At 42.0% G+C, this 19,833-nt stretch overlaps 1 protein-coding gene across 4 annotated transcripts in view; it reads right to left on the bottom strand.

Annotated features, from left to right (window-relative positions):
* Positions 1-19,833, bottom strand: part of sdk2a (sidekick cell adhesion molecule 2a) — a 144,780-nt gene that overhangs the window by 56,247 nt on the left and 68,700 nt on the right. For all 4 annotated transcript variants that reach the window (XM_083566610.1, XM_083566612.1, XM_083566613.1 and 1 more), the window contains exons 2-9: positions 12,176-12,335; positions 10,081-10,187; positions 6,349-6,496; positions 3,906-4,039; positions 2,865-2,976; positions 2,566-2,756; positions 1,586-1,669; positions 733-927 (exon numbers count right to left, since the gene is read on the bottom strand). In XM_083566610.1, coding sequence (XP_083422736.1) covers positions 733-927; positions 1,586-1,669; positions 2,566-2,756; positions 2,865-2,976; positions 3,906-4,039; positions 6,349-6,496; positions 10,081-10,187; positions 12,176-12,335 — 1,131 coding nt within the window. The remainder of the gene's footprint in view (positions 1-732; positions 928-1,585; positions 1,670-2,565; positions 2,757-2,864; positions 2,977-3,905; positions 4,040-6,348; positions 6,497-10,080; positions 10,188-12,175; positions 12,336-19,833) is intronic.

Genomic DNA, 19,833 nt, shown 5'->3' with positions numbered 1-19,833 from the left:
GTAAACTGATAAAAAATACTGATTAAAATATATATATTTTAAAAGAACTGTCATTTTACAGTTTTAGTGTGTGTGTGTATTCAAAAGTTATTTTGTCACTAGGTAAATTAATGGTATGAAGATCTACTCTGACGAAACAAATATATTAAATATATAGACGTTAAACATTTTCAACTTCATCCTTACACATTCTTGGCATCCAGAGAGTTTCACCAAACTTCAGCTGAAATTCTTTGCCATGTCTAGGAAAAGTTGACTTCAACTGAAGTTGAAGTTGGTTCTAATTAGTCGCAGTCCAGACGGCATTGCATGGTGCTGAAGTACAGACTTTTAGACATGTTGGTTTAGTTTAGCTCATAGCCGGAGTAAGTTTCCAAAATTCCATGCTCCAAAACAACCCCAAACCATTAAGCATCCACCTCCATGTTTGACTGTGCTAACATCATCTTTACTGTTCTCTGTCTTAGAAAAGTTCTTCTGCTAGAGACAAAAATGTGAAATTTGGACTCATCTGTTCAGAGAACTTTCTATTATTTATTCACCGGAAGAAATTGTGGATCTATAAACACAAACATCCTCATTTTCTCTTTCTTTTTTCTGTCTTTCAATGTAAGACTTGTCAATAAGACAAATGTTACATAAAAAGAAAAGCCTGAAAAAGCAGAAAATTGTGGGAAAAAAACATGCTGTGGTACAAGTAAATACGAGAAGGGAATATGGTGCTGAACGCACTGGTGACAGCGAGGTACGTGTTGGTCTGGATTTCTCCTGCCAGGTTGCGGGCAAAACACTGAAACATCCCGGTGTCATCAGGAAGAAGGCCATTGATCTGCAGACTGCCTCCCACCAAGACCTTGTAGCGTGGGGTCTTTACAGTGATGATGGGCACAGCGTCCTTATACCAAACAATGTCTGGCTGAGGAACACCTGAGTCGAGAAGGGAGAAAGGGTTAAACTAAGCTATTACTCATACACACAATAGACAATGCACAGAAAGATAAAAAGACGCAATAGAATGCTGGCTAAATGTAAGTATGTAAATGCAGTGTTTAGACTTAATGATGCAAATTCCACACTCACACTACACAAGACCATCTTAGAAATGTTTTTCTTTTTTTAAACTTTCTTTTGATATCTTTACATGAAGTTAAATGTAACACCCGCCTAATCCCTGATTGCCTCCCACAGTTATTTTTTGCTAACTATTAAATTTTAAACAAAATTTAAATAAAATCCTTGCACTGAGTCATGCTGCATTTTAATCGTGGGTCCATTCCAAACGTATTTTCAGATGCTGCTAGGGATTGCATCCTTCATCCATCATTAAGCTTTAAGAAGCTGTTGCCTAGTTCTGGATGTGCTTAGGTTCAGAATCCACAATTTTAGCTGAGAATTTAGTTCATCCATTTTCATCAACAACGTAGCGGAATAAACATCAAAGCTGGACTTTTTTTTTAAGCTCTGTAGGGCTACAGATGTGTGGTTGACTTGTTCTATTGCGACACAAACAAACAAAAAACAGTGATGTCCAGAAATAGTTGATGGAAGAGATGACACAGCTGACAGAAAAATCACACACACTCACCACGAGCCTGGCATGGGATGTCCACAACCTTCTCCATCTCAGCAGTTATGTGTCTCTCTGGCTCCTTCACAAACTGAGGGTGTTCTACAGAAAGCAGCCAGATCAGTCCCAGTTAATACACAGTTTATGAAAACATCACCAGTGTTACAAACAATGGAGCTTCATAAGAACCTGAGCATCCATATATTTAAAGCAGGCAATCCTCAAGATCGGCAGGCAGTGACTCCAAAATGTATTAGAATCTATTTAAAAGGTCATCGCACATCACATGATGCTCGTCATCCTTGAGAGTATGCTCCATAGGCACAAGAAAGAGTTGATAAATGTATCAGTCATATCTTGAGCACCACCCCCACCCCCACCCTCACAAGCCTCTGGCAAAATCTGATGCAACAGCAAAAAGCAACAGCAATACGCTCTCTAGTTGTTTATGTTTACATGTTAATGCTTAAGTCTTTGTTAGTGCACATGGTGCACATGGTCACATCAACTGGTGTCTCATTTAAGGTTTATTCCTGCCTTGTTTTTTGCATATAGGCTTCACTCCGGCTGGGAAAAAAAGAGGTTACTGAGGATGAATTGATGAATGAATTTATCTGTGGTAAAAAATATTAAGATACAGATTAAAGAGCTTATTTAACTTGTTTGTGATATAATTTATGTAACAAATTTTGGAAGTCTTTAAGGTCTAATAAACAAGTGTTGAAAGCATAAACATAGAAGCTCTGCAATGCTTAATTTGTGTGTACTGAGGGCTTCGGGGGGCATTTTGTGATCTATTGCTTGTTTGCGAAAGGGGATGGGGACAGTTTTTGTCCTAAACGGACAGAATAGCACATGTCAGCTCAACGTTTTAGGTACTCTAGTGATAATGAGGCTATATAAATAGTAGGCAATGGATTCCTCTATGTGTATGTAAATGATGTGCATCAGAACGATGAAACGTGTGACAGTGAAGAGGAGGAGTCCGAGGGATCTACCGATCACATGCAGATATGCTCCAGCAGTGACGGCTGGGACGCTGCTGCTGCGTAGCGATGCCTCACACTCATAATAGCCGCTGTCACTGACCAGAGGCCCGCTGATGGTCAGTCGTCGGCCAAAGTCCCTCAGTCCTCGATTGACCACCACACCATTCTTACGCCATACAATATTAAGCTTAATGAGTGGTCTGGACAGAGAAAAAGAGACCCATTTGTCCAACAGGATTTGCCATAAAGGTGTTAACAAGTGTTATGAGAAGAATTGCAGAATTGTTTTCATAGATTCAAACAAACACCTGGCATTGGCCACACACTCCAGCGTGACCTCAAATGTGCCGACCATCACGCTGGTGTTCCTGGGTGGGATGATGATGGTGGGGGCGATAGGATCTGCAGGGCCGCCCACATCTTGGAAAAAAAACAGAAAGAGAAGAAAAAAAAAATGCATGCTTTACAGAAGGCATTGTTTAATTTCCCCCTAATCGTTATTAATCTCAGCACCATCATTTCTGCCAAACCTCCCATTCCACTATCCAATAAATCTTTTGCTTCAATACACAAGGCTCGCCAGTACACCATTGTGCCTGTAACTAGCATCATGTTCAGGCCGTCTTTGTGCGCCACAGAGAAAGCAAACTCTTAGCGTCCACAGTGCGCACATCATTACAGTACTGTTCCTTTGAATGCAGCCTGATTGAGAGGTGCAGACATACTGATTAAATGCACCAGTCACTCAGTGGCTAAAGCAAGGCACTGGCCCAGGTATCGATTCCCTGCCCTTAATGATCAATTTCTCTCCCTTGCTCTCAATCTCTCTCTGTCTGTTCTTCTCTCACACATCCGTAGACCTTCTTGTGTAAGTCTCTGTGGAGCAGGTGGGTTTTCTGCCCCCTCCTTTCTCTTCATTCTGTCTTTCATAAATTTGCCATTGTGGGCTGGGGAGGGGGCTATTAAATAGAGGGGCTGATTTTACAAGGCTGCTTAATCACTATGTCACTGAGGAGGGGTGAGCGTGAACAGATCACTCGGAGCCGCACTTGGCCACACCACAAGTCATAGTGGACTGGCCAATGAATATAAATATCGAGTGGGAGTAAAACACAGTCTCTCTAAGCCCTAGAGGATTAGTATACTGCCACTAGAGGGCACAAGAGCTGCATGTCTTACTTGCGTTTGAATCACCTGTTGAAAAAAACAGGCACATCCCCAGAAAATTACCATCCCAGTCCAATTTTCTATTCTGTATGCCAGTGTAATGTGTAATGGGAATAAAGATGCAATTGGATAAAGAAACAGGGTTATATTTAAATGACTTTGGTTTCTCTGGTATTACTCACTTTCCACATTGAGAATAACAGGCTGGCTCGTCTTGTTCTCGCCGTTCTTGTCATTGACAGCTTGGGCATAGTAGCGACCTGCATCCGGTGCAACTGTGGACAGGATGACCAAGGTGTTGTCCAAAGTAAGAGCTCTGGAAGAGGTGACGATATTGAAAAAAGATTTAGACACTTTGGCCATTTTAACCCCGTTCTGACAGTACTGAAACGACTTGGACTATTCATTGGATTTTTCTATATATTGAAGACCTCTAGGATTGTGATTAAAAGTCGAATATGAGAAGAAAGGTCAGCATTCATTTCATGATATTTCCAGTGAGATCTGTTTGGAACACAGCACTTTTGGAAGCAGACCACCCAATTTTCTCTTAGTTAGATTGGATGCAGTTTAGACTGGCAGAATGTTTCTGTAGACTTCTGAATTCACTGTGTTGCTACCATCATGAGTTACATCATTAATAAAGATTAGTGAGCCAGTTCCAGAAATAGCTATACATAACCAAGCCATGACAGCTTCTCCTATACATAACTGATGAGCCTGCATGTTTTTGGATCATGAGCAGATACTTTCTTTCTCCACCCTTTGAACTTTCCATCACAGTGGTAAAGTCTTTTTTAAGACTTCGGTGGCTCTGTATTTCTTTGCAAATTCTAGTCTGGTCATCTGATTTTCCTGCTGATGAGTTCTTTGCATTTTGTGGTATGGCCTCTATGCTTAGGCTCTTTTTCCAACAACAATCTTTGCTAACTTTAGCCTTGTCCTGTGAAGACTGTTAGTGGTGCCACTGACTGTCGTCTTTTGGTTTTGTTCACAAGTTCGCACAATGTTTTGCTCATCAACTGCTATTGTTTACCTTGGCCCAGCAGTTCATTGTATGGCTTTTAGCTCTCTATATTTCTTTCTTTTCAAAGACATTCCAAGTGGTTGTACTGGCTATGCCCACTGATGAGGTGGTGTAATGGTGTAATGGCTCTGATAGATTTAACCTCTTTTCTCAGCTCCAAAAATGGCTTATATTCCAGCGCTCTGGTCTTCATATTGCTTTCATACAGGCTCAAACCAAAAGTAGACTTTCTGCAATAGTTTCTGTTTAAACAATCTTACAGGGGACACCTGGCCAACAATGATACATCTGTCAGTTACATGTGGTTTTAACAAAACATGCCATGGTCTAAGACATGAAAGCTGACATTCTGATCTATAGTCCCGTGTTCTCAAACCCTCTTCAATATATAACACAGACAAAAGGCTTCGCTACTAAAATTCTTTCAGACGGGACTGTAAAAACACACCGACTTGGAAACAGTTAAGACTAACAGGCTGTATCAATAATGACGCTCACACAGAGCACCCAGGGGAAGAAGTACTTTCAGAGTGTGCACACTCAAATGAGAGGCGACACACTGTGTGGGGTGAGATTAGATGCCACTGAGCTGTCAGGGGCAAAACGATCAAGCCATACTAAGACCAACTCATGCGCAATTAGAGCGAGGGTTCACGTGGAGCATGACAGTGGAATATCAATACCCCAGAGAGTCATGGCCATTGAGCAGTAAACAAACTGTACACTGTTGAAGCCTCTCAGCATCAAAGAGTGGTGACAGCACCATGCTGACATCCTGATAACAGGTGAGACATCATCTACACTGGAACTGGCACTCGGCAGTGTGGGAGGCCAGTGAATTTTATTTAGCAACGGCTTTTGGACCCAGGAACCCATCTCCGATTTCCCAGTACTTCTCAGCAGAACAAATGTCCAGAACCTGATGCAGCTTCTCCTAAATGGGTGGACCCAAACCAAAAAATCGAGAGGTTGCACAAATCTCATTAAGTTTGAAGATGGCTCAGTTCATTTGTTGATTCATGTTTCCGAGAGTTAGGTATTTATGGATCGGGTTCAGTTTAACACTACTGGCTTTTCTGTAGACGGAAATATCTTGACCGTTCACTTTTGTTTGAAAGCTTAGTGTATATCAGCTGAACATTTCCTGCCTCTGCTCTCAGCCATTGTCAGCTGAAAACCCAGGTAAATTAATCTCCGCTGATTGTGAAGACATGCTCAAAACTGAATACACATGTGGGTAGGCATGCACCCCCACACACACATGGGAAGCTTGCAAGTGGGAGAAAGCTCTGTCAGTCAGCCAAGGTCGTCAATAAAGGCCTTTTGTCCACTTTGTCTAATTGGCTCCCCTGCTGTCTGCTCTCTCCAGCCTTCAATCTCACCCGCTCCACAGTCGACAGGGGTTCTTATTATAGCTGACTTTATCAATACTGCAATGAGGGGCTGTGATATCAGTTTACCACAGCCTGCCACAGGAGCACCAGCATGGAACAGGAGGTTAAACAATAATGGGGCAGGCTCTCTTGGCATAAGGTAATAATGCGTAGCACATTAAAATTGATCTGCAATGATGTGTCTTGAGACGTATGCACGCTCACATGCGGCTGCTGGGGGGAATTTTGCGCCCATCACGAAACCATGTGATCTGAGGCCGGGGAAAGCTGGGAATTCTTGGAGGGAAGATGAGAGCAGCTTCACCCTCTGACACCACCTGAGATCGCTCTTTCTCCGCAAACTCTTCCATATCTAAGAGAGCAGAAAAAAAGAGAGTGTGATTGATGGGGCAGGATACAGAAAATATAAAGGTGGGCAGAAAAACTACTCACTACCTCACCCTAACAGTTTGCATATTAGATTACCCAAAAAACCTGTGTCTCCTTCCCCATTAACAATCTTTTTTATTTTTCCTTGCACACTTAACTGATGCCTAAATTCTGAATAAAAACAATCAATCATAAACATAAGGATTCATTCAGAGTTGAGTAACTTGCATATAGTGAGGATTTGATGAGAAAGTCAGTGTTCAAAACTTACACATAACCCTGGTATTTGCATAAGTTATGCATGTAGAGTTTCTATTACATGATTCTGACCTTGAACTTCAATCTATTTTTCTTGTGCACTATAAGTATGACAGTTTGACTCTAACCAAGGTGTCACCCTGAGAACCATGTTTTGCCATAAAAGACGGTTATAAACGTGAAGGTTACACCTGTCACAAAACACAATTATCCTGGAACATGATATAAAAATATGTATGTATGTGCTGCCCTGATTCTGCCCAGATTCCGCTGCATACGCTTTATGCTTTCTGGTGCAAACCTGGATCAAGTACTATTTTATTACCGTTTTGTTCAATTTAGACTTTTCGTGGACTCACATAAAGTTATTCAGCAATATATTTTCAATAAACCTGACTCCTTTTTGATATTTATTTAAATAGTGGCCATTTTCCTACTCATATACCAGCAATGGTTCATCAATTAAACTGTTATTTGGCAACATGTAACACTCCACCTGTTCACCTGGTCCACCTGACATCTTCAGGCATGATTTTTACTGACAGAGTTGAAATACACAAAATATTTTCTAATGTTGTGTCCAAAATGTCAGTCTATGTCAATTAATAAACGCCAGTTACTAAATGTCAATTACTCAATTTTGTTTACTGTTGAACTGTTGAATAAAAAGTGAGAAGACCAATAAAATACAAATAATATGGCTAAAATATCAATGCACATTCATATAATAATGCTAAAGTAAATGTTAAAATCATGACATGGATATTGTCTTTCTATCCTAGTGTTTTTTTTTTTTTCCCATTTGGAACAATATTACACATTAATAATATACTTACAGAGTAATAAGTAAGAACTAATAGTTTTTAGTGGTTAGTTATTCAGTGCTAATAAAGAACAGGTCCTGTCACCTGTTTCAGTAATCCTGGCAAAATGTTGCTCCTTGTTGCACCTCTCTGGATAAAACTGAATTGACCTGTCTCCTCTGTTCTGTGCCACAAATTCTTCTGCCAGCTATATTCGAATTGTTAAATGAATAGGCAGCTAGCAGGATTCCGTTGTATGCCTTTCAGCTGATTTCAGAGCCAGGAAAAAAATGAACCAAAAACTTAAACTACAGAAAATGTATTCTAATATTGCACATCAAAACCTTTTTGTGGAAGGTACAGAAACTAATAAGATTTGAGGAATGTTTGCAATAAATACGGCTTAAAAAAAACTGAAATAACTAAGAATTAACAGTGCAAAGTAAAAAGTAGGTAAAAAAAAAAACAACAATAATCCATGGCAAAAAATAAGCACTCAATATAAGACTTATTTTGGTCTTTACGTTTATACACCTGTATCCTGCATCGATTATAAACGCACTTGCCGGTTCCTCTTAAGGTTCCTTCTTCATTCCATTTCAGGTATTTTGCCTTGTAAATGTTGCCTCTGGTTTACTCATTAGGGGTCTAAATCTACCTCTAGTTTTATGCAATTTTTTTTTCTCAATTTAATCTTTAATGTAATGTAATGTCTTCTCGTGGGCTCACCACCTGCAGGAGGGACCGTAAGGGACGGTGCTGTGAGGACTGGGCAGCAGTCGAAGGCGGGGGCCTGCTTAGACTGCTGCCCCCGCGACCCGAATTACGGATAAGCGGAAGAAAATGAATGAATGTAATGTAATGTTTTTTTACTATGAGCATTTTTTTTTTACAACGCCTATTGCTAAAAGCATTACACAAACACACGTGAATTATAGCGATTTATAAAAATTCCCGCACGAAGAGGAAGTCACTGAAATACTCACACCGTGAGGAAGTAACTAAAATATACATGAATTCATTTTTATGCACAGACCTGCTTACAGTGAGTGGAAAAACATATTCTGATACTAGTTGTTATTTAATTATGCTTTCAGTGCATATATCCACTTCCAATTTACATACATAATGTATTTTGACTTTGTACTTCATAAGCATAAGCAGAGATATGATAAAAAAAACTAAGTGAAAAACCAACAACAACTCTGTATTAAACAGTGGAGGAGTTTCCTCAAGTTCTCAGGGACACCATTATATAAAACCAGTGAATGAAACATTGCCGAAAGAAAGACTTGAACCTCCTCTCTCAGAAAAGCTGTTTAGATAGTATGCATGTGGGTAGAAACCATAACTAATCGTCCCTGTCCTGATGTGCTCTCAGACTAATACGAGGAGGCAAGACAGAAGTGGAAGTCGCTAGGGGTCACTTGAGGAGTTACAGGGTGACCCGAAGGCAGCACACACTACACTTACACAGAGAACATTAAGGGATGAAGAGCACCTCTGTTCCTACATAACAAGAAAAACTCCTTTGCAGAAACAAAATCATAGGTAACTCAGAGCTCTTGAGGCAATATACTCTTCTGAGACAAAATAAAAACAGTTAATCATGCTTTGTGCATACGGTGCTGAGAACAGCATACCCGCAGTGAAATACAGAGCATCATGACATGGAGCTGTTAATCCTCAAACAGTACTGGGGCATTACGTATTATCAGAGGTAACATGAATGAAGTGAAGTTCCGGGACATATTAGAGGAGAACTGAATCTCATCTGATTCTGCAGAGATGATGGACGTTTTTACAAGACAGCGACCTCCAAACATAAAGCCGATCTGCCTCAATGCAATGGCCTAGCCAATCTACTGAATTGAATCCAATCGAAAATTTATGAAGGATTGAATCTGCAAGTGCATCAGAGAGACCCTGGTAACCTTGGGTGAATTGAAGAAGATTTGCTAGGAGGAATGGGCTTATAGATCAACCACAAAGCAGAATAAAGATAATTACGTCTTGATGCAAACATCTCGAAAGCTGTAATCGCCAGTGAAAGGTCTTTAAGAAAGTGCTAATGTTGGTTAATTTTGGTATCTTGTTAAAAACATGTTGCCCGTATCAATTACATTTTTACGCAGATCTTTGTTCATGACTGCTCACCTTACCTTTACCGTACTCTGTGTCTCTCAAAACACATTATAGTTAAATGTATTGAATTGTATTGTATCATATTGGATTGGATTGTATGCAGTGGAAGTAGAGGAAATAACACAAACAAGGGTCTGAAAACTTATTTCCCCTCAGGGTATAGTATAAGCATAGATTTATGTTATGAATGAGGCATCAATTTCCTGAATGTTTACCTTATATAGATTTTTATTAAGCGTATTTTTAGCATGTGGTTTTTCTTATTTTCACCACTCGTATTTTGCAGCCTTTGAAGTGACAAAGTCTAGACGGTCTCTGTTAGCCCTGCTTTAATTCTTGCTGCTGACGTAGTTGTACTTACAGGCAACCTGGACTTGAGTGCTCCTCTGCATGAGAGCGCCGACCCGGTTCCTCACAATGCACCTGTAAAAGCCAGCGTGGGAGCGGTGTAGAGACGGGATGAGGTACCTGGCAAACAGCACAGTCTCATTAGTGGTTTGACACACAAACTGACACACACACATATATCTACTTTATTCTCTCTTAAGAAAGAAGCAATTCTGGGACTCACCTAAAAGACACAAAAAACACACACACACACACACACACACACACACACACACACCCACACACACACACACACACACACACACACACACACACACACACACACATATATATATATATATATATATTGCAGCTATAAATATACCACAAAGGAAATAATACCAAAAGGCCAGTCAGTCCTTGGTTATAAATATCTAGTGAAGATTAGGAGTTGTTGCACTCAGGCTTGGTCCAGATTAAACCCACATCACTAAAGCTCACTTAGGCATAATGAAAAACTTTCTCAGGCACTACTTGACGCTATCATGACAGCATACATTTTGCGAAGTCATTATGTGCAAAAGCAGATGAGAACAAAGAACATAAAACACAAGTGCGTGTGTTTATGTTGATCAATGGAAGTTCGAAATTATGTACAAGAGGTGCTCGAGTGAGCCATGCGGGAGCAGTGGGAGGTGTGTGAGGTGTGTGTGAGTTTCTCGAAATCACTCCAGGGAGCGGGTTTGAGCGCTGCCGGTTATGCAGTTCTAGCATTTGATGTGTACACATGACCAGTGCCACTTTTGTTCTGTGAATCCTAATTCACTTAGCTGCTCACAATGAGCTCCTTATCTGCTGCTTCAGCTCTCTCTGTGGTGCCATTCACAGATTCCTGATACTGTAGTCAAGTGGATTCAGGTTCTCTCTTTAATCAGAAATGCAGCTGACAAAAAGGCCTAAGCGTGATCGACAGTCCCGAATGCACGCACGCACGCGCACACACACACACACACACACACACACACACACACACACACACCCACACACACACACACACACACACACACACACACACACACACACACACACACAAACCCAGGTCTACGGTTGACTGACTGAAGAGAAGGACGCAGGTGGGGAGCCACTTGGGATCTCACACTGAGCTCCTTGGAATCTTGAAAGGCTTTTTACAAAATAATGGACTGCTTTTCTTTAAAGATAAGGGTTATACTCAGGGATGGGATAGAGTTCGGCCTCTCCACTGGTGGGCGTTTCTACATTACATAACTCTAATCGAACTCTAACCACAGGTGGTAAAAGAGTGAACGTGTAGTGAGAATGCAATTACAATTAATCACTGTTTTTAGAAGTGTTTACCAAATGTATAATATTTATAAGAAAGTGCTATTCACAGTTTATACATTTATCTTACCATCCACCACTGCACTGAAATCTTCTCTGTAGTGGTATAAAGAGGGGGGAAAAAACATCCTTTCTTGAATTTGTCATGCGGATTTTCTTGGCCATTTAGATCTACATGACTAAGTCCATTAGTACTTTTCTAAAGGCTGAACTAAATAAGAAAGGACTATGTTCAGCACAAACTGTGTATTACTCAATGAAACAAAGAAGGGAGGCAATGCACCTACAAAGAGGAGAAAAAAAAGGCCATTCACTTTGCCTTTACAATTATAAATATTACATGGTTCTTGTGGCTGTGGAGCATAATGCATTCCACTGACAACGCTTTGATGAATATACTTTTATATTCTTGACACATGCTGGACGCTGCATTTATAAAGAATGCATGGAGCAAGAAAACAAAACGAGGGAAGGGGGTGGACCAAATCTTTTCCGTTTGTTCCCTGTGACCAAGCAGGAAATGACATGCACTAATGCGTGCCAGGAATGAATCGATATAAGAGGGTCATTTCGCGCCTGCATTGGGAATGAGGTGCCATATCTCAAGAGGCTTATGATCCTCCGCCATTTCTGAATAAATGCATAGGAATGAGCTGGGATCTGAATAAATATCCGCAAATGAGAAATTTGTTAAAAAGGTAAACTGAGATTAATGTGTCTATTTGTTTCAGTAATTATGTGGCAGGAATGACAAATGGAGAGCTCACCTGTACTCCAACGAGAATCGTGTCAGCTCAGTGCCATTGTACAGCCATTTGAACTCGAGTGGCCAGCTGCCCTCTGCCATGCAGGTCAGAACCAAACGATTGCCCTCGAGGTGGACCTGCGTTGCCACGGGCTCCATTTTGAAATAGGGTGGAACGTCATCTGCATGAAGAAAAATACATTTGAAATAAAGTTAAGAATTCAACAATGACAATCAAATAGCATAATAAAGAGTAATAAGCAAATTCACTAAGATTATAAATACCAGTAGAGATATTTTTTTTATATATATAAAAAAAGTGTTTACTGATTAAGTCATGCTTAGCAAAGTGTCCGATAAATTGTATAGGGCAACTGTATAGCACATAATCAGAAATGCAAACAGATATTCAAACAATAGGATTAGAAAGAATAAAAAAGTCCAGTCCAGTTCCTTGCTAAAAAGTCTGTTGAACTTGGATCCTGTTTGACCAATAAACATAAAATATCCCAAATAGATACTAGTGTGTTTAGTGTCCTCCTTTCCATGACCACATAAAAATTGTACCCCAAGAGCAGGTTTCAAAAAAGCTCAACATCCTTCCCCTAGCATGTTTATTAGTTTGGTTGTAGTCCTTTATTTCGACCACCATCTCTCCTTCATTCACTGTTTATTCTACTGGTTGCTCTTGTAAAACACTACAAAGCTCAAAAGCAAAAGAAACATGGGGCTGAATCTAGACAACATTTATAAGTGAGAACATATCATCATGGTATCACAACTACATTGTGGTAGGTATTGAGGATGTAAGGAATGTACATTGGCTTTATTATAGACTATGACTAATCATCATCCTAAGAAGAAGTCTTTATTTGTCACATATACACCGACCAGACATAATATTATGACATTATAACATAATGAGCGGTAAAGTGAATAAGCACTGTCTTCATCATGGCACCTGTCAGTGGGTTGGATATATCAGGCAGCAAGTGAGCATTTTGTCCTCAAGGTTGATGTGTAGAAGTGGGAAAACTGGGCAAGCGTAAGGATTTGAGCGAGACTGACAAGGGCCAAATTGTGACGGCTAGACGACCGGGTCAGAGCATCTCCAAAACTGCAGTGGGGTTTTCCTGTCTGCAGTGGTCAGTATCTATCAAAAGTGGTCCAAGGAAGGAGCAGTGGTCATGGGCGGCCGAAGGCTCATTGATGCACGTGGGGAGGGAAGGCTGGCCGGTGTGATCCCATCCACCAGACGAGCTCCTGTAGCTCAAATTGCTGAAGACGTTAATGCCGTTAATGCTTGATGGGTCAAAACTGTTTTGGCACCAAAAGGGGGACCAACACAATATTAGGCATGTGGTCATAATGTTTCGCCTGATCCATGGCCATAAAGTTATGCCTGGTCGGTGTAGATTACAGCTCATTGAAAGTCTTTTCTTCGACCAAGAATGGTGATACCGAGGCTTGACACTCCTGACCTTTTGATCAGTAGCCCAGAGCCTTAAACACTGCGCTCCACCTGCCCTCATTCCTACAATCTAAGAAATGTCGTTTTTTTCTGCTTAAAATCTGGTCCAAACTATAAAATAGCTCCACCCTAAAATAATCATTTAACAGTGAAGGACATGCTCGGATATTAAAAATTCCTCAAATGCAAGCATTTACATTTATTCCAAACTTTTTCATGTCAGCTTTTTTGTACATCTAATCATCACAAGAATACTTGCATCTTCCTTTTTTTTTAATGTAATAGAAATAACTTCCTCATTATTTGCTTTTAAACTGCCCTCTGTCTCTTTAATACCCTCTGAGCAGCGTTTGGATGGTCTCGGTTGGACTGTTCGCCCTCTAACCCACACGCCTACACATTTTTCCAACAGTGTGGATTCTAACTTTTTCAAATTGCTTGACCAATGTTCACCCATTGTTTTGTTTTTTTCCCTGACACATCTGTTATGATTACAACATGATTATAAGGTTTTGGATGGTTGTTTTGCAAGTTACACCCACATTCCATTTTGACTTTTCACTTTAATTTTTAGATAAAATAGAAGTTTCTTTTCTCATTTCTTTTCAGTTTCCTCATGGGTTGAAAACTGTGTACAAAAACTGAGGCAGGATACAATCCAAGCAACTGAAGCTTGTTCGAGGTGCCAACAGTGGCTATGAGGCAGTCATGTTATTTGAACTTACAACTAGTTCAGAACCTTAGCTGCTGAGCCACTGATTTATTTATGAAATGCTTGGTTGCTCAGGTCCAGGACACAGATTACAGCCAGTCCCAGACAAGAAAACAGCCATTTAGTGAAGAATCACTAGCACCGGTGCAATTAGGCTTAAAGAGTGTTTGGGAATGCGGCCTGTAGTGTGTCTCGAAGACAAGTGCTGCTCAGCCAGTGGGTGAACATATACTAGACAGAAGATGGAGTATGACTCCCAGCGCTGCACTGGAATAACTGAGCGAAGACGTTCAAGAGTGCTTCAAAGATGGAGCAGTTCACCCGGTGAAGGTGACAGAATGAGCTATGATATCCCTGTGCCTCCATTCATCTTTAGGATTTCTAATACAGGTGGATTATCTAGACTCGGGGGCACACTTTACAGGCAGAAGCCTCGAACCCAGGAGACAAAGTGCTTTCATTACCCATGCTTGATTTGCACACGACCCGACGTATCGACCACACCGACTTGTTCTACATAGATAATGTGAGTGTTGATGGTCACAGTGCTTGGTGCAATCTTATTAAAGCTCATATTAATTGTGGCACTAAGCTGGCACGCCCTGCGGCACGGCTGGATTCCGGATTCCATCCGTATCAGTGCTGATATCTTCTCTCTTGTGGGAGCTGGGAAGGGAAATTCTGCCCACAGTCCAGTAGAGAAGAGAATGAGTTAATAGGAAAGAAGGTAGACTGTGCAATAAAAGTGCTATAAAAAACACACATGAAGTCACACACATACACAAACACACTGATAAAGGTGCGTTAGGTTGTACCTGTGTAGTTCTGATATGTAAGTGTGACATGACAGCTGCATGGATGCATTCAGAGAACTTTTATTGCTTACTTTTCTCCACACACACACACACACACACACACACACACACACACACACACACACACACATTAATAAATTATGGATTTCCTTTTCAGTAATGCAAAAATATTGGACAGGAAAAAAGCAACACACACACACACACACACACACACACACACACACACACACACACACAGACCCAGACACTCACAAGCTCGCTCAATTAGGAAAAAGATGATCCACCTTATCTTCCATATTTGATACCGACAGACCATCAGCAGCCTAATCAAACGATTTAATGTCCCCTGCTGCTCCTCAAATCATTACCACTGGGTAACAACCTTCATAAATGACACCCCCCTCCCACCACACCCATCACCACCACCCTCCAAAAGCACCATTCCCTCCGGCCTTCAACAATAGCCTCATTTCCACCTCTGGGTAAATTTTTCTCTGCCAGCATGCAGGTCCATCCACTTAGCCATCCAGCTTTATAAATACAGCACCATTAGGGACCTCCACATGCAAAAACCAAACCCCAGCACTGATTGCCTAAAAGCAGCCGATAACCACACAGACAACTGCATGTCAATGCCATTGGAGGCTCGGCGGCGCCTATACCCGCTGATACAGAAAGGCATGTGCACCCCCGTGCTGATCGCTCTTCTATAACAATGCACCTGCGTTTGAAAAGAGATGAGGCGGCCCCATCGAAAAGGGTTGAGGCTTGCTGTAATTGCTCCCTCAGTGCAGAGTGAGGCTAGGTCCGTGGGTGGAATAGAGAGAGAGAAAACAGGTAGAAGTTTCAGCGCTATAGCTGGCTAATAATGCTTGTTTTCCCACAGATGTGGAGGCATTCATTTTCTGGGAATATGTGCACTGCTACAGTTTTGAACAATTTGACTGCTTGAAACTTTTGATGTAAAGTTGGAGTAATTAGTTTAACCTTCCCTGCTGCATCATGCCAGAGATGATAATCAGCATTACAGAGCGGCAGACAAATGCTGTTTATACTGTACCCGGGGTTGTACAATCTCACTCGGAGTTTGTTCCACAACGAGAGTGTGAGAATGCCTGAGAGGTCTTCTAGGACGAGCCATTTACTCGTTGTAAGCCTCTGATCTGGTGCTATGTCATATGACTGGAGAATTTCCTTTCACTCAGAGTGGCCTCCTATCTCTCTATCAGATACACAAATAGAATCCCTTGGTCCAAAAAAATCTCAAGCGCAGCCTTCCAAGATTGTGCTGCAGTTGCCATTTCTCATTAGAGCCCATATGCTTTACACGTGGCAGGTACTCTTTTACTACAGATGTTCAGCGGGGGGTCGGCAGGGACACGCTTCGCTTTTTTGTGCCTGCCTACGCAGGTCGACAGCCAAGTGTGACTTGTGGAGGTAATTTTTACACACACAGCTTGTGTGAGTGTGAGCAGAGGCGGAGGTGCCAGAGAACACAGGTCCAAATGGAGAACCTGCGGGAGGTTTTTTGGTAGCAAAGAAGCTTGCTGAGGGGAAACCGTGTTAGCGGCTGGCCTCCAAGTGTCAAGCACTGGCCACCCCTTCCGAAGCGTCCTTGAGCTCAGCATGGTTTCCAGAACCACGGAAAGAGAGCACCTTCTTTTAACCTGATGGCTGAAGTAAAATTGGGTGGTACTGCTCCACTCTTGCCTCACCTGCTGCGCACACAGAATGTTAATAGCACCCAGACAAAAGCAATGGGCAACAGGCTGAATCCATAATACATGCCCCATTATTCTTTTGCAGGGCACCATGCTGGCATGCAATCATACAGAGAAGGCTCGCATTCAGCCCTTGCAATTTCCCCCAGTATATTTCAATGGGAAAAGTCAACTGCATCATGCTCTATTTAATAATTTTCTGGCACCGGCATGTGCATGTGGTTAAGCCAATCAGGGCCAGTTCACCATTGCGCTGCAGCTACCTTAGCAAAGAGTAAACAAACAAGCAGGCACAGTCTCTAAAATAAAAACCCCATGCCCCTCAAACATTTTCTTCTGCTGTCCCCTTACATTAATGATCTATAGCTAGAACAGAGTTTGTACCTTTGACCCAGTAAACGTCAGTTGTGTGCATGTATGTTTATGACTGCTTTTAGGTGAGTTGTAAGAACTGGCAGAGGGACAATCTCACTCTACGCTCGTGGGTTGTGTTGAAGGTCAGCCTGCTCTGTCACTCTGTCAGAGAGCCTCGTCACCGTGACAACCAGCACCCCGTCGATTTATACTTCATCAGCTTCCCTGAGTGGGAGAACTGCCCTCCGCCCTGGCAGCAAGGTGAAGAAGCCCATTACTGCTCAAAACGAAACACACAGCTGCCTGCATTTGTACAGGGCTGAGGGGGAAAAAATCGACAGGGCCATGCAAGGCATTACAAACCCCCTGATCTATTGTTTCCTGTATTCATTTGGAGTAAAGTCCATTCAGCTGATATCCGTAAACCTTGCACACAAGCTCAGATCCATAAAAAATGCTCAACATGTGTTGATGGCCTGTAAAACACCTACGCAGGACAACTGGAAATGCCATGGAGGCGTTGTGTAGCAGCACGCGATGCAAATGGTGAACGCTCTTAACTTGCAACGCGGCTTTATTTATAAACGAGAAAGAGGGAACAATAAGAAACTCTGCAATACTTTGTTTAATTCCGGTTACAATTCAATCTGCATGACAATATGCAGAGCTGAATTTCATTACCTTGCCAGATAAGGCCGGGCACAACTGCATGTGCGCAGACTCTGAATAGGTCGCCGAGGGTTAATGGATGTGTAATTGATGAGATTAACTGAGGTGTAATGCAGCATGGCATTGCGACTTTGATCTACGGAGCTGCCGGGAGCCCGGTGACGTTGCTCAAACGCAATTAGAAACAGCATTGAGCTATCAAACCAAGATCTAATTAGGAGTGAAGACAGTGCATTGAAGGGGGGCAGTCAATGGCCAACAGATTGAATTATCAGAGCCTGCAAGCTGCAGCACCACAATGCCTGCATGCACCCCTTTTCTCTTTCTTTCCGTCTTCATTTGATTTAATGCCAGTTTGCACAATTCTGTAAAATTTTCTTCCTTTCTGTATGTTCCCTCTCTCTTTGTTCTCAGTTTCTCGCTTGCTACCTTTTACCTTCCTGTCTCTGATTCAGCATCGGTGGAATCTGTGTGTCTTGGGATGTGTAACTCGGACTTAATTAGGCACCACTGTGCTTGGCACAATGTATACACAAGAGTTGTTACGAACGCCAACCACCGATTAATGAGATGCCGTGCATCTACATCTCCCATGCACAACTATTTCTTTTCCCCAGCCGATGCCTCGAGAGGCAGGCAATCAGAAACCCCTGCCTTCAAACCCTTGCAAACATTCACCCCACCCCATCCCACCCCACCCTCTCCCTTTCAGCATTCCCTGTGGGTTTTGATGCCTTTGATGGACTGGCACAGCAAACAATTTCCATTCTTGGACCCGGCAACTTTAATCCTGTAATTACATGCTGAGCAACAGAGAATAATCATATCTCGAGGTCTGCTCAGTTGAATTCATTCAGAAAGAAGTGAAAATGATAACAAGTGAGCGCAAAGATCAAGTTTAGGTGCTACTGAAAAGGATAAATTGACAAACGATTTTTGGAGGAAAGAGAAAACAGAGAGTATAAGAAAGAGAGGGAGGAAGAATCCACTGCAGAGAGAGGACAGTGCCTTCTCCTAGCAAAGAAGGAGTGAACTGAATTTAAAAAGTAGGGCAAACAGTAATGGAGGAAGATAAAAAACAAGGACGGTGAAATGGGAATTCCATACGTTCCGACCATCTGCTGAGATTGTTTAGACTCGCCTCGATAATTAGAACCTAATTAGCCGACGGCGTGGACGGAAAGCATTCCTTTAGCTCAGGGTGATTTTGCGGCTTTTTGATTACGGCTGTACACCTTTCCACAAGACCTGACTCCTGCCAGGTTTTGAATGAACCCTAAACAAACAGGCTGTGCAATTAGGACTCATTACACCACTGTTACTTGGAGGCTTCTCGTCATGGATTTAGTCACATCCCAGCTATAGAGGAGACTAGATTAATGAATTAGAGGTACCACAGTAGCCCATCTGTTCTATTTGTCATTTAAAATGTGTCTCCGAGATGTAGAGCGGTGGGTAACAAGGCGCTACATATCTCATTCTCCCCCTTATGCACCACATCCACATGAACCCCCTGCACTGGGAAGATTGAGCATGTGTTAATACTTCAGCACTGTGCTGTATCCGGAGGCTGGCATTGTAATATATGGGTGCGGAAAGGCTGCCAATTGTGATTCTTATCAGTGTGTGGAGAGTGAGAGAAAGAGGACTGGGTGGTGGAGTTCTGAGTGGCAGGGCTGGATGTATGTGCTAATGGATGTGCGGCTTTGACAGAGAAAAGAATTACCATCCACCTTCATTACATTTACACCGGCCGGTCTAGCGAAGCAGGGAGGGGCTCACATGGACACATCTTTATTTATCTGTTACAAGACTGAGGGACATGTCTCACATAAAGAACATCTTTCACACACGTTTCAGCTTTTTCTTTACTGCTTCTGATTGCTCGCAGGCTCCGGAGTCAAATTTCAAAAGAATCCATCATTCTGTCATGTGTCA

This window comes from Silurus aristotelis (genome assembly GCF_946808225.1).
Source record: "Silurus aristotelis genome assembly, chromosome: 17".
Classification (NCBI taxonomy): domain Eukaryota; kingdom Metazoa; phylum Chordata; class Actinopteri; order Siluriformes; family Siluridae; genus Silurus; species Silurus aristotelis.
This window is presented reverse-complemented; position numbering and strand designations above follow the sequence as displayed.